At 43.3% G+C, this 15,658-nt stretch overlaps 1 protein-coding gene and 1 pseudogene across 2 annotated transcripts in view; both read left to right on the plus strand.

Annotated features, from left to right (window-relative positions):
* The window catches only part of LASP1 (LIM and SH3 protein 1), a 36,575-nt gene extending 29,740 nt beyond the window's left edge, over positions 1–6,835 (plus strand). For both annotated transcript variants that reach the window (XM_016164718.2, XM_036222427.1), the window contains 3 exons: positions 2,456–2,606; positions 2,984–3,084; positions 3,793–6,835. In XM_016164718.2, coding sequence (XP_016020204.1) covers positions 2,456–2,606; positions 2,984–3,084; positions 3,793–3,966 — 426 coding nt within the window. In that variant the 3' untranslated portion in view covers positions 3,967–6,835. The remainder of the gene's footprint in view (positions 1–2,455; positions 2,607–2,983; positions 3,085–3,792) is intronic.
* Positions 1,344–1,462, plus strand: LOC118604789 (annotated as a pseudogene).
* Positions 6,836–15,658: the final 8,823 nt, after the last annotated feature.

Genomic DNA, 15,658 nt, shown 5'->3' on the forward strand with positions numbered 1-15,658 from the left:
TGTCCTGGGCTTTGCTGCTGCCAATCCCGTGCTCTCATTCCAGGCTGCAGTGAGTAACCGTCATTTAGCCAGCAGAAGGATGCAGGTGTTTCCAGTTTGGCCATACCTGTAGACCTTTGGCCATACCTATAGACCTATAGCCCAGCTACTAATGTGTAAGCCCTTTCTGGCCAAGTGTTAACTCTTACCCTCCTTGCAAAGTGGATGCCAAGGAGTGGGTAGAGAAGGCAGCAGAGAAAGTGGGAGTGGGTGGCCAAAGGGGGTTGCCCTGGGCTCAATAGCTCCAGTCGGGCCTCGGCCAGGGGTTCCAGGGCACAGGATCGCTGGTTCTTTCTGCTTCAGAACACAGGGCAAGCTTTCCCCCAATCCTTGCTCTGTCCCTCCTCCACCACCCCATTTTCTCCTGGGAGAATCACAGAGCAGGATCCTGGTGAACAGTGAGAGCCAGCTTTCAGTCAAGTGGTCCGAGGACTGGAGAGAATTCAGGGCCTGGGCTTGCCTGGGACAGGACCAGTTTTGCTTAGTGTCCTGCTTTCTGAGTTTTCTTTGGGGATGAGCGGTAGCCGTTCTGTCATTTTCTGTCCCACTTCCTCCCCAACCCCCAGGCCAGCCCAGCACTCCCGGAACATTCAAACTATTCCTTGGCTGCTCTACTCCCCATTAGTTTCCTCTCTGAAACGTGAAGAGACCCCACCAGGGGTCTTCAAGGTGGGGTATGGGCAACATGCTGCTGAGAATATAGGGAGAAAACCTTAGAACTCCTGGCTCTCGTTCTTTTTCATCTGTTACTTTTTTATTTATATTTTTTGTGTAAGGTTTAAAATATGCACTCCATATTTATAAAGTGATAATTGTATGCAATTTATTAAATAGACTGAACTCGGGAGGATTTTGCTAAAACATTTTATCAGTGGGAGTAGCAGCCCAAGTATTTGGGCAAGCAGAGGTCAGCAGACTTTTTCTGTAACCGGCCAGGGAGTAAATATTTCAGGCTTTGTGGGCCATATGGCCTCTGTTGCAGCTACTCAGCTCTGTAGTGATAGCTTGAAAGCAGCCATAGATAATAGGGAAACAAATGGGTGTGGCTGGGTTTCCAATAAAACTTTTATTTCTGGATACTGAAATTGGAATTTCATAGAGATTTTATTTGTCACAAAATATTATTCCTCTTGATCCCTCTCAACATTAAAAAAATGTAGAAACCATTCTTAGCTCACGGACCCTGAAACAAACAAGCTATGGGCCTTTGGACCATAGTTTGCCAACCTCTCCTCTAAACCACTGGTTCTCAAACTTGAGCCTGCTTCAGACTCACCTGGGGAGCTCTTAAAAATGCATACTCAGTCTACAGCCATGCTTCCCTGAACAAGCCCGATCCCATCTGATCTTGGAAGCTAAGTGGCCTCGGGCCTGGTTAGTACTTGGATGGGAGACCACCTAGGAAGACCAGGTGCTGTATGTGTCAAAAATTAAAAATGAGGGATTGTAAACTGACAAGGTCCATGCAATCTGTGAGGTCAACCAAGGGTTGCCTCGCCTAAAAAAATAAAAAATTAAAATGTATAGTTCAGAACCCCAGCCCTGATTTTTGTAGATTTTACAGAAGGTCCCGGAACCTGCATTCTAAGAAGCAGCTCAGGTGGGTCGGAAGCAGATAGTTTAAGAAACACAGCTTTGGAAAGTCTTCAGGGTATTGGTGTGTTCAATTCAGCCAGCGCTTACTGACTGCCTGGGGGGGCGTCACTTCTTTTTGCCTCTTTTTGCCCATTTTTGGAACCTGACCAGAGGAGGAACCTATCTCTAAGATAAGGACCTAACCTCAGGGAGATCCGGCATTTCTTGACCCCACAGGCTGGGATCCGGCTTCTGCTGCTCACATTAACAAGAGGCAGAACCTTGTACTGGTTAAGAACACAGACCCTGGAATCTGTGGCAACTCGCTTTGCCTGTCAATGCCTTAGTTTCCTTCCTGTCTGTTAAATGGGGACTGTAATATACCCCCTTGTAGGTGCTGACAAGGTCAAATGAGCTGTGATGTGGGACACCTAGCACAGTGCCTGGCACCTATAAACAGAGTTGCTGCTATTGCTGCTTTTGACCAAGGTGGAAGCAAGGCAGCCCCCTGCCCCTGTCACAGGCACATAAAAACGACCTCTTGCATTTGTCTGGTGCTTTAGTTAACGTGGCCTTTTTCCATCCATCATCTCATTTGCATCCTCCAGCTACAGCTGGGGGTAAATACCAACGACCCATTTTACAGAGGTGGAAACTGAGGCCTAGTAAGGTTAAGTAACTTCGTCAAGGGCACACAGCTGGTTGCGTCCCCCACGACAACCTAGTACTCTACCTGCAGCCCTCGGGGAGTCTCTCTCATCCCAGAATCTTGAGTGACAATGAGAGAGAGTTTTAGTCGGTTTGCTGTGGGTCCTTTACCCAGCTCTTTCTGCCCCTGCAGATAAAATACCATGAGGAGTTTGAGAAGAGCCGCATGGGCCCCAGTGGGGGTGAGGGCATGGAGCCTGAGCGCCGAGATTCCCAGGACAGCAGCAGTTACCGGCGGCCCCAGGAGCAGCAGCAGCCTCACCACATCCCGACCAGTGCCCCAGGTAGACATGAGGCCTGCGGGGGTAGAACATCTGAGACTAGGCCCGCTACAGGATGGGGAGAAGCCTCATAACTTACTCGGTTACACACATACACACGCACACACCACCACCACCACCACTGCAGCCTGTCCCCACCAAGGACAGGGCCTGTGTTGGGCCCTCAGTGTGATGGGGGGAGACTCAGCTCCTGCTGTAGAAAATGCAACACCTGCAAGTGTGCACACACAAGCATAAGTCTTTGAGAAGTGGGGGTTGAACAGGTGTGTGTGTGGAGGTGGAAATACATGATAAGCGCTTCATGGAGAAAGGGAGGGGGCTCTGGCAGGAGCCGGGTTTGGCAAGAGCGTTTCTGAGGTCTGTCTCCTCCCATCTTCCAGTTTACCAGCAGCCCCAGCAGCAGGCAGCCCAGTCCTATGGTGGCTACAAGGAGCCTGCAGCCCCAGTGTCCATACAGCGCAGCGCCCCAGGTGGGGGCGGGGTGAGTACAAAGCTGGAAGGGTTGAAGGTCATAGGCCTAAGGCCTGGGCAGAGGTGGGTGGGCCTACGGAAGGAGGTAGCTCAAGACTGTTCTTAGAAACCACACCCAGGAGGCCTGGCTTTCTCTGACCTTTGGCCCCAGCTCCTATTGTCATCTGTGACCACAGTTGTATTTCATATGCTTTTACTGGACAGTTCCTAGAGCCGAAGCATAAGACTTTGGCTGAGGAGGTTGGAAAGTGGAACCTGATAGAACTCTCTTGTGTCACCTGGAGATTTTTCTCCCAAGAATAGGTCTTTGTCCTGAACTTGGGAACGAAGCCAGTCAGACTTATCATAGCTTCAAAAAAAGAAGAAAGACCGGTGCTTATAAGAACGCAGATAACAGCGTACAGGGCATGCCATATTTTTAAACACTAACTGGCCTTGTGTCATTGGACCTTACTGCATTTCTGTTCCGAGAGGTGGGGCAGCGCTGTTGTAACTGTCTTGTACCTGCCCCTTAGTAGATGCCAAATTAGAAAAGGGTGATTGCTTGCAGAACATGAGACACTGAGGTGAGAAAATTAGTGGCAGAGCCCAGCCGTCCCTGTCTCCCAGCTCCTGGCTCACTGCTCACCTGAGCTCTGCTCCAGGGTCCCAGAGAGCTAGGAAGAAAGGCTCGGGCCCTCCCTCAGGCCCTGGGCTGACTGTACCCCCACCCCTGCAGAAGCGGTACCGTGCCGTCTATGACTACAGCGCTGCCGATGAGGACGAGGTCTCCTTCCAGGACGGAGACACCATCGTCAACGTGCAGCAGATCGACGACGGCTGGATGTATGGGACCGTGGAGCGCACGGGTGACACCGGGATGCTGCCGGCCAACTACGTGGAGGCCATCTGAGCCCAGCAGGGGCCTTCCCGCCCCATCTGTCTTCAGCGCATTCCATAGCATTGCATCCGTCCTGGGCGTGACCTGTCCACCCTTCAGTGTCTTTGTTTTTTTAAATCTGCGACTGCTTGTTTATTCCCACCCTCCTCCAGCTTCTTTGGCCAACCGAAGCCTTGTTCTGCCACTTTCGTGGCCTCCCTCCTCTGGCAGGTTTTCCCCTTGACCGACTTCTTGGTTTTCTCTCTGGATGGAATAGGTGTGGACCTCTCTGGGGGAGGCCGAGGCCCGTGGGGCTGGTCTGGAATGGGAGACCCGTCAGCTCCCAGGCCTCTGCCTTCTCTCTTTTCTGCCCTCTCAGACCCTTCTGCCCACCTCCTCACATACCTGAACATTCCAGGGCTGGGGTGAGCCCCAGACCCCCAGGACTCCCAGGGGAGGGCCTCCATACATTCCTGGGCATGGTACCCACCACCCTTGCCCCTGGGATGGGGATGGGTTGGCATGCTGCCACTGTGTAGGCACCAGTGAGAGGGCTTTGCCTCTGCTTCTCAAAGATGGGGCTACTGGTCCTCTGAGGGGTCCTCTCACCTCCCTCTCCCTCTCTCAAGGACAACAAAGGAGGGGTAAAGTTCCCGCTGTAGGGTTCATTCATCCTCCCCACACGTGTTCCTCCTGACACTGTGATTCTGCTCTCCTGCCCACACACACCCAGTGTGGGCGAGGAGCTCCCCAGGAAGTGTGGCTTGGGTCAAGTTCTGGCCTTTCTTACTTTTAGGGACAGCTGCAGGAAGAAGGGAACAGAGTGTTCTCTCCCGCAGTCCTTTTTACTTAATCCTAGCCTAAACTTCCAGGGACCCTGGCTTGCCTCCTTGGCTGGAAGCCATGGTCCTGAAAGGTGGGGCAAGGAAGCCTCGGGCCTCTTGGCTGTTGAGGCTCAGATCTGGGCAGGGTGGGCTTCTCCTTCCTATTCCTCACTGGAAGATTTCTCGAGCCTTCCGTGGCCTTCCCTCCTGCCTGCTGCCAAATGGACCGGAACTACAAAGCCACAGGACCTTCTGTATCTCCAGGACTTGGTGTAGAGGCAGGGAGCATGTGTATCTGTAGGTGTCTGTGACAGGCTAGTGTGAGCCTGAGTGTGAGTAAAGGGTCAGGGTGTGGCAGGTGTCTGGGCTTATCTGAGGGTATGCAAAGCTATCTTTTATATTTTCCTCAAAATGCACAGTGAGAGGGGAGGACCCTGGGAGAGAAAAGTTCCTTATGTTTTCTTTGGAGTGAAAATTTCTCCTTTCCTACTATCCCCATATAGAGGAAGCCTACCTACCTGCCTTTGTACTGTGCTGGGCAACAGTCAAGGGATGGTTGAGGATCAGTGGGGTAGGGGTAGGGGAAAGCCTTCATGGCTTTAGGCCTATTCTCTTTCCCCATCTCTGTGTCCTGGGCTGCAGAGTAGGGACCAGAGGACCCTGTGTCACCCACACTGTGTGTGCCTCACTCGGGGCTCTCCCCCTTTGCCTTCCCCTTGCTTACCTAAAGCCCCCTTGAAGCATTGGAACAGTCCCAGAGCTACAAAACTGGAAGCACGGACCCCGGGATGAGGAAGGGAAAGATGGTGCTATCTCCGAGTCTCTTCTGTCCCTTGTTGGTGGCTGTGACAACCCTTGCCTGGCTTTATTCATCTCTGGGCTCTCTTGTCATCCTGAGTCTCACCATCTCATCTTCACCCTGAGTCCACTCAGGTCCCACAGTTGATAACTGATATGTGTGGGGGAGGGGCTTGCAGGTATAGTCATCAATCATGTCCTCACTGATTGTGAGTTAAGTTGGGAATATTTGCCCCTAATCAAAGAGCTGAAGAAAATGACTGAGGAGGAGCCCCTGCCTGACCAATCCTGTTTGTCTTCAGCCGAGGTGAGGGCAGGTGAAGGGTCTTCTGTGGGTGATTTGGGGGATGAGGGAGCAATTTTGGGAGCCTTGGGTGAGGCACTGGTCCATTCCATTTCCTCTTGATCTCAAAGCACAACATGGATTCTGGGACCAAAGGTCAGAGACACATCCTGTTGAAGGAGTTGCAGTTGGGAGGGTGCTGAGAGGGTGGGGATGAGCAAGAAACAGCCTTTTCACTCAGTTTAATTTTACTTCCAAAACAAGGCAAGCCAGCCACTGGAATCTTGCTGTTGGGCCCTCTGTTCCTCCCATCCTAAAAATAGGGGAACTTTTCTTACATACCCCCAGAGAGAGGAGGGGCTGTCACACTGGTGCTGAGGGACCCAGAGGCTGCTGGGAATCTTTGTTCCTCTCTGGAAACATTCAGCCCCAGAAGAGCATAGGACCTGAGCACTGGGCTAAGTCCCTGGTCTTTTACAATTCACAGAGGTCTTTTAGCCAGTCTAATCCCAGGAAAGGAGATAAATCAGAGCTAGAATGTGAATATAATGTTAGTGGACCAATAATATAAGAAGCCCATATGTGAAAAAAGTGGATTCTTTCAACACTGCTTCCTGTTTTCTTCATGTCCTTCTAGGGAAAACTGTTGCTTAAATTTTGCCTTTTTTTACCCTCACATATGCACTTTTGGGCCTTTTTTTTTTTTTTTTTTTTTTTAATAGCTGGGGAAAAAATTTACCACCCCACAAACCTGTATTTAAAAAGAAACAAATGACCATGTGACATTTGCCTTTGTCCAAACATTTCATCTGTGTGTGTGACGCCGTCATTCATCTTTTTATATGGGGTGGTTGTCTCTTCTTGGTCTGTTTTGGTCCCCTCCCTTGTGGGCTTGTGCTTGGGATCGAATCCTTCTGTTATGATTCTGAACATTTGACTTGGACCATAAGTGAATCCTTCTGGTGACTCAAATAAAAGTATAATTTTTACCTGCGGACTTGGTTTTCTCTCTGGCTCTGAGATGTTGCTATGTGTGTGTCCCAGCTCTTTAGGGGCATTGGCCTGTTGCCCTCCTGGGAGCTCTGCCATCCTTTGGGAAGAGAATGACCAGTTTGGAAGCTGTCAGCTTAAAGTAGCAATTTGCCCTGACACCTTCTTTCTTGAGAACTTCCCACCAGTCTGTTTCTGGTTTCAGCCGTCTGCCCAGATTAGTGACACTCCCAGAAATTCGCCTGAGTTCCCAGTCTCTTACTGACGTCCCTCACTAAGCAACTTTCTCTCCACCAGCCAGGGGGCTCAGGAGGTAATGGGCCTAATTCATCTTTAACCCCCCAGTGCCTGTCCAGAGCCATTCTCAGAGCTGCTCAACAAATACTTATTGAATTAATGGGGTCAGCCGAGGGATAGTTTTAGCTCTCTGCACATAATAGGAGGTTGACACATATTTGAGGAATGAAACGATGGGGAGAGACTGGGACCGTCAGGACATGGGATGAAGCCATCTGCTAAGTGGCCTAGCAACCCACAACAGTCTACAATGCCTTAAAAATGTGATCTTAACACATTTTTTTCTCTGATGTTACTAACAGCCTGTGAGAGAAGTAACTACTGTGATGTCCATTTTACAGATGGGGTTCCGTGAAACCCAGAAAGGCAGTGGAAGTTGCACCGCGGGACTGGCAGTCCAGGGCTGGAGGTCTTGGGACCCCCAGTGTGATGCTCACAGTCTCATGCCCTGCTGCCTTGCCACAGCGGGCAGTGTACCCATGCCCTATGCATGTCTCATTTCAATATCTCCTGGACTCTGTTCTTTGCTCCAGGTGCGCTGCATCTAGCCTCTGCCCAGAAGACCAGGTGTCCTCTCTCCTCTTCTGTGGGGCTGGGAATGGGGCAGTGGTAGAGAAAGAATCTAGATCCTTTTACCCCGGCTCGGTGCCACCAGTCAGCCTCATGCCTGGCTGTTTTGTAGAGAGGAGCGTTTCTTGCTTGGAGTTCAGCATGAAGGCATTTTCTGGCTTCAGGATAGCAGGAGGTTGGAGAGGAAAAGGGCTTTCCTGAGGTGATCCTGAACTGAACTTTCCTAATGAGGGGAATGACAATCAGGAGAATGACAGCCCTTGTCAGCAGCGCCTAGCAGTGTAGGGAGTGTCAGAGGCGGCACTGGGTGGGATAATTAAAGGCAATACTGACATCAATTTCCCTTCCGAAGGAGCTGGCTTCCTAACATTTTCCCACTAGAAGGGAATGAGTTGGCAAATCTTGCCTCCTGTGGGCCCGACCTTTTGTCTGGGAGCTGCAGCCCCCACACCCCAGGAAGCTTCATTTACCTGAGCAATTTTAGAGGGCAGTCAGTCTGCTTAGGAGGGAATGGGTGCCAAGTCTCCACTCCCTGCTCCGCCTCCTAGGGACAGGCCAATGGGAGGAGTTACTAGACTTCTTTCTAGACACGGCATAAGTTCCTGAGACCCAGCATAAGGAGGAGGCATATTAATGCCCTTAGCCCCAGGCCTTTCAAAAGAATATTTCAGGGTGGCGCCAAGGACACTAGGCCTCAGAGATGTCACTGGGAATTTTTAAAATTTAATAGGAAATTATTAAGACTTAGAAAAAGACATAAAAACAACACAAGACATACCTACTACCTACTACCTAGCTTAAAAAACAAAACAATTCTCCTTTTCCCTCAGAAGAAGCAACTTAAATTTACATTTCTAGACATTTACTGAACAGGGATGAGCCTGACAGTTCTTTAGTGCCTCTCTGGTGTAACACCATGCGGAGCTCTCTGGAGAGAATACAAGAGAATAAAACTGAATAATGACCACGAAGAGACAAGAACAGACAAGGAGGAGAGACTCTGGTACTTACACTTAAATAGAGTGATCTGAGCAAAATGCATCACAACCTGTGTAGTGTAGGTAAGGCTGAGGGACATTTCAAACTAACAGGGTGGGCCAGTCTGGGGTGAGAGAAGAGTATGAACTCTGGAGTGTGCAAGCCTAGTTTTGAATTTTAGTCTCTGCCATTTCCAATGAAACATTAGGCAAGTTCTCGACTATCTCTGAGCCTCATCTACAAGAGATCTGGAGGGAGGTGGACATTACACCATGTTTGTAATATCTGCCACAGTATAGAAATCTCATAAGTGTTAGCTCCATCCCCAGAGATGCCACCTAAGACTCACAGGAGCCTTTGTCCGTGTCCCTCCATAACGGGACCTTGCCAATGGCCCGCCCAACTCCCAATCATTATTTTTTTCTGAGATAATTTACCAAGGATGTGTGAGAGGAAAAAGGAAGAAGAAAGGCAGTCAAGAGGATTCATTCCTAAGGGTTCTGAATAGAGATTAGATCTCCTATGTTCCTATCACGAGACTCCACTTATATACAAAGGGGCGAGATCAGGTTCCTGGGGAGAAATTGAGCCTCTTCAATTCTGCCTCTGCTAAATCGGGCAGTTCCTTGGTTACCCGCTCCCGGGCTTTATGATTGGTTGTTTGTGGTCTGTGATGGGGAGGAGGGAAGTAAGCTGCCGATGGAGCTGCAGCATCCCTTAGTTTCCGACCCTGGAAGGGGGCGGGGGGAAATATCGAGGGCCGAGCAGTGGAGGGAGGAGGGAGCCATTTCTCTCCCGACTGCAAGCTCTGTGCTCACAGCTCACATTTCCCTGGAATCCAGAGGCCTCCTCTGCCAAGGACTCCAAAATGCTGGATATTTTCATCCTGATGTTCTTTGCCATCATAGGCCTGGTCATTCTGTCCTACATCATTTACCTACTCTAGTGGCCTGCAGCTGCTGCGGCAGGAGCCCACAGGAGAACAGCTCAGGGGGGAAGGATGAAGCTGACTGGCCCAGCATCCTGCTTGCTGACGCACCGGTGGATTGTTGCTTCTGGTCATTATTTCGGGTATCGATTCAAAAATAAAATTAAAAGAGATCATGTTTTCTTATTTTTTTCTCAGATGCACTGATATAGCATATCTCAGACCACTCTGAAAATAAGAAATGCCAATTTCTCTCTTTGTGACCTAATTAAAAATAAGATTTTTAAAATGAAAAATAAAACCCACAATGTGAAGGATTTTTAGATAGGATGGGCTGGGAGTGGTGTGCATGGTGGGAGGGACTATAATTTCCTAGTTTCTTTCTTCAGTTTTAGGTGCTCAAACTTCAAGTTGTCCATTCTCTCCTGATAGTTAAAGATAAAACACATCTTTATGTGTCAGCGGAGTGGTTTACAGTTATGCGTGCATAGTTGCATTAATTAATTAGTGACTCATTCTTACTTGAGGATGAGATAGGAAGTGAAATTTACTTGGGAATGAGGTTTTGAGGGAAGATGTTCATTCTTTCCCAGCTGTGGGATTTGGTGGAAAAAAGAGAGGAACTCCCGTTTCTTTTTTTAGTCCATGGCCAGTACTCAAGAGCTGAGACCTTTGCTGCTGAGCCTTTTTGTTTCTGGGTTTCCCACAGCTCCTGGTCTCCAGTCCAACCAGAGGCCTCTTATCAACTGCAGCAGTCCTGCCGCCCCAGCAGACCTCTTCCAGAGCCTTCCGGTTATGGTTAACCCCTGTCAAGCAAGGGGCTTTTGGAGCTCAGAGGCAGAGGCACTCGGCTTGGACATCAGGAATTCATGAGCATGGATGGCAGATGCTGCCTGCGTTTGAGCTGTAGTTGGAGGGTGTTGAGAACACAGAGAGCTGAAATGTAGACTCATTAAAGTTATCATGGAGAACTGCTCAAAAATTCATTTTGATAGCCTTTCCTTAGGTCTAAATGCAACTGCATATTATGCTAAAATGTTCTTTCCTTTCCCTCTCACACGAAGGTTCCCTTTTAGGTCTAAGAGCATGTTGTGTCTCTTTATCTGTAAGTGGTCATGTTATCACTCTGCCTTTTTAGATTGCACAATCTGGGGTTGTGCGGTTTCTCTTGTCTTAGTCTCTAGTCAGAAAAACTTGTCATTTGAGTTTTTAAGATTTGTCTTCCCCACCCCATATCATTTGTGCCCCAGTTTCTCATTTAAAGAGAGAAATGGTTATATAGTTCTTATTCTTTGTGCCTGGCTGAATTATAAATTATTGAAACAAGCTGGCTATACTTACTTGTTATTTGGGAAAAAAATCTCTCTCCTACTCTAAAGTAAAATTTTTTTTTTTAATTGTCAAATGTTCTTTTTCTGGAAAAAAAAAAACTTTCAACATTTTCTAAAATAGGGTTGAAGAAACCACACATTTTGGGCTCCAGAGAAGACTTGGGCCCCAAATCTGTGGTACCTATTCCTTTGAAAAATTTATCATAATGGTTCTACATTTGATTTTCTAACTTAAAAATAAACGATAAATATGAACTTAGTAGTTTTTATTCACAACATTGTGTTCAATTTCCATGTTTTAAAAAGAAATAAAATTAAGGCAGTATGCTATCTCTCTCTGTTAGAATGGAAAACTTGCACTTTAGAATTCTGGCCAAGAATAAAACACTGTTCTAGAAGCTTTCTCTTGGCAACAAATTGTGTGACCTTCAATAAATCATTTAACCTTTCAGGCCTTCGGTTGTTCATCCCTAACAAATGGAAGAGATGGATTAGAAAATTGTTAATGACCTTTTCCATTTAAAAATCCTACAATTCTAGGATGTGTTATCTTTGGAAACTACATCTTTGAGAGCAAAAATCCCATGGAATAAACTCTTAATAGTTTACCAGTAGTCCCCTTTTCTGCTTTCCTAAATGACATTTTATGATGAAAACTCAACTGCAAAACACTTTTTGGCACCAACAGCCACATTATGAGGAGAAAATGACGATATTAATTTACCCCAAACATATATGTGATGATTTGCCTAAGGTGTTTTGGGAATATTAATAAATACAATACTACATGGCAGTATATAACAAAAAGAGCTAATCTGACAGGTATACTAATGCAAAAAGAATGGCTTTGAACACTAATACATTCAGGGATGATCTTCGGTTATCTGTGGAGTTCTTGATGTGACACTTCCCCGTAAAAAATTCCTCTGACTCTGGCATAACTTTGCATGTCAAACTAAAATTTTTTTCAAGTCAAGATAATAGCTCTATGTCCTTACCTAAGTAATTAGGGCAAGTGTCAGTATTTTGGAGAGGTCCAAGTAACACAGTTACTTATAGTGGTATAGATCTTCATGGTATAGTCTCTAACCCTTACTGTGAAGTCTTTTATGAAGCCAAGGTTCTTTAGTCTCTATTCAAAGTTGAAACAACTAATTGATTCACTGAAAACAATCAGCCAATTACAGTTATTCACCAGTGATATATACCATTGGTAATGGGCACAATGTAAGGACAGAAAGATTATCCATATTTTCAGTTACTTGTAAAATTTATGATTTTAAAAATAAATAATTACATTTTGGAAGAAGTTTTATGACTTTGTGCCTATATCCATGTTCTAACGTGCCAGTCTATAGCAGAGTTTTAGTGTTCATCATTTTGATAAAAAACTTTAACTTCACATTTAGATTATTTGTATATTGGCATCCTAAAACATAATACTGGGAAAAGTTACTTCTGTAATACACAGTTTTGTATAAGTTTTACAAATCTGTGTCATAGAGCAATCCTGTCCTATAAATGGGATTGTACTTGGCCCACATCAATGTAGTAAAAACACCTCTAAGTAATTGTAGATTACTTATAAAAAAGTTAATGTGGCATAATGCTAGAATTATTGCACTAATATTTGCCTTCTTGATAAAAAGTAAGGGGGTTTGTATGGAAAAGTGATATATTTTCTTTCAGGAGAAACAAGATAAAAAAAGGGGAAACAAGATATATATTGGAAACAGTTAAATAATGGAAAGGTAAATGTTACTAAGTTAGAACCACCTAAGACTCATAGTTCTGGGTATATGGAATCAATTCTAAACTTTCTTAGTTTGAAATTTTGCATGACATAATTTATTAAATTTTGGAAAATTTGTTTTCTTTTAAAAGGCTTAAAATTAGCATTATTCAAACTTCAAAATCTCTTAATAGTATCATTTTAACATATTCAAAAGTAATGGGAATTTCCCTTAATAAAGCCTAGTTGAAGTGGAAAATCGTCTTTGTAAATTAGATGCTTTGGCTTTATCACACTCTAAATATTTGCTAAGCCTAGATGGCCTTTTCTAAATTAGTCTTGCTCCCATTTGTTTTAAACAAAAATAAAACCAAAATCATATATGAAAGAGAAAATAGAAAAAGTCATTAACACATCCATTATAAACTCAAACATGTGAAGGCAAATACTTTTAGATATATTTAGAAAAACTCTGTAAATTCTTGTAGTCATGGGAAATTACAGGTAACCCACAATACTTAATTATGTATTTCGTTTTTTGAAACTGGTGTTAAACTATGATAATCGTAGCATTTCTATTTTAGCAGCAATTGAAATATTAATTGCTTGGGAATTTGGCCTTTGAATTAAATAGCAGGATAGTATAGAATACTGTTCTATTTACAGACTATTATACAATTTATGAGTTGTTAGTAAATGAAATTATTTATTTATATACTATATTAAGCATAAATATTTAGCCAATCGGAATATTATTTTTTATTAAGATATTTCGTATTTTGATCATGGTACTGAGCTATAATAAATAGCTTAAATAAAAATAAATTCCTCCACAAGAAATAATTTAAAAGAATTACACTCAATGACTTGCATAATGACAAACTCTGAACAAGTTAGAGATGTTTCTAATTTTATTAGTATCAATAACAAATTAAATAAAATTTATTATGTTAAAGATTTAACATTTTACCATAAATACTTTAAAAAATAACAATACATCTGCACACAATACATAGTTTTGTGTGCATTTAAGAACAAAGTGATCTTAGAATACTTACAAGTTTTTTTTTTTTAATTTAAAAGACTTTCAAGGGCTAAACTAAGCTTCTTTTTTTAAGTCTCTAGTTACTTGAGAAATTTTTTGGAGTTATATTTGTTTTCTTGATGAAAAAAAAAAGTGTTTCTAGTCCTTTGGTAATTTTTTTTTTAACCTAGAAAAGACTGTCCAATACAATTGTCTTTCAGTTCATCTTTCCTATCTTACGATGTCTCAACAAGCCAAGGAGCATATTCCCACAGCCTGATTTCTTACAGGTTTCATAGCTACCTTCTAGTGGAATTGATAAAGAAATCACATTGCTAGTAAAGTGTCTGATAACCTAAGAGGCTTTTGTAGCTGCTTTGTGTTTTTACCTTTCACAATATTTATTGACATAAAAATCTATAATCATATAATTTCGTACTATTCACTTAAAAAGGCTAACTCAAGTAATAATCACACAAAGAAGTTAATGTTTGTTTTTTATTGACATAAGATGGTTCTTCCAGTTGTACCTTCTGCTGTGCACACCTCATGCTTACTCTAATCTCCAAAGGCGAATAATCATCCTGGCAATAAAATCTTTATTAATAGAAGAACTGGAAGCATAAACTAAGTCATCAGAGGATGAGAAAAGTGTGAAAAAAGGTGCCTATTGTTCATTCTATGGAGAGCAGCCTTGAACTCCTGAATGCCTGAAAAGCTTCCCAAGTATAGTAATTTATTTCCTGTATTGTGAAACTAATAAAGTTGAGGAGTTAGAAGGGCATGAGAAAGTGTTATCCAAAAAAGTGTTAAGAACAGATGTTTTATGGTTTCATAAGGTACAGAATATTTATCACAAGCTATAAATTTTAATTTCTAAGAAAAGTAGCATCATTAATATATTATTAGTACAATTATGATGTCATGTGTGTTTAGAAACAATAGTAAAGATAAATATAATGATGTGCTGTTGAGCTCTTTTGAGCTTGCCTTCTAGGGGAAGTAAAAATCATCCTACATTTTGAAGTCAAAGGAGACCAAAGAAATCACTATCAAAAGGAAAAAAAACTTAGAAGTCCCGGTCAATCTTCTAATTTAGAAAAAGGTACAGGATAAATTATCTGACCTGCTAGTAGTTTACATTATGTTATTATGACTATTCTAGAGTTTGTTAGAAATGGACAGTCTCCCAGTGTTTTTAGGTTATTCATTTTGCAAATGCTACTTTTTTTGTGTGTGGCAATATAACTGCATATATCATCACTTGAACAATACTAATGACAATAACATATGCTTTTGCAAGTTAACCTCCCACTTTAAAATTTGATATCACACTTTATTTATAATGACAAATGTATCCCTTTAAAAACTAGATTGCTGAATTGAAGAAACTGCAAGTTTGGTCTCAAATGTTATCTTTATCTGTTAATAACTGAATGAAGAATTTGTCCATTTACTTTTTATTAGTAGCAAGACCATATCATTTATCTACTGCACCCAAAGAATGAATCAAATTTTTTATGTAAGATAATCTTACAATTAATCTTACACAGAATAATGCAATAATGTGTTTCAAAAGATTTACAGCAGCAGTCATGTCAGTTTAACTGTGTGATGAGATTCAAAATCCAGGTCAAAAATGTTTTAAATTAAACCGTGCTTCTTTTGTAAACTTGCTGAAAATAACTGAGACTTGGATAATTCAAGAATTCAAGAAAACTTCGCAATGCCAAATTACTTCTCTAAGAGAAACTTAGCATCTATTTTGTAAACTATTAAAAAATATTTACCATTTACATTAAAATTTTACTTTTTTCCTTCATTTTTATTCCTCCAACCTCCAAATAATCTAACAGAGTATATTCTCAACTTGGAATTACCAATATTTTGATAAAAAATGGATTAGGCTTTTCAAAGCATGTATGAGAAAGAGAGAAAAGAAAAAGCTATTTCAATGTTATTTTGTACTG

The sequence above is a fragment of the Rousettus aegyptiacus genome, unplaced genomic scaffold (genome assembly GCF_014176215.1).
Source record: "Rousettus aegyptiacus isolate mRouAeg1 unplaced genomic scaffold, mRouAeg1.p scaffold_m13_p_6, whole genome shotgun sequence".
In the NCBI taxonomy this organism is placed as follows: domain Eukaryota; kingdom Metazoa; phylum Chordata; class Mammalia; order Chiroptera; family Pteropodidae; genus Rousettus; species Rousettus aegyptiacus.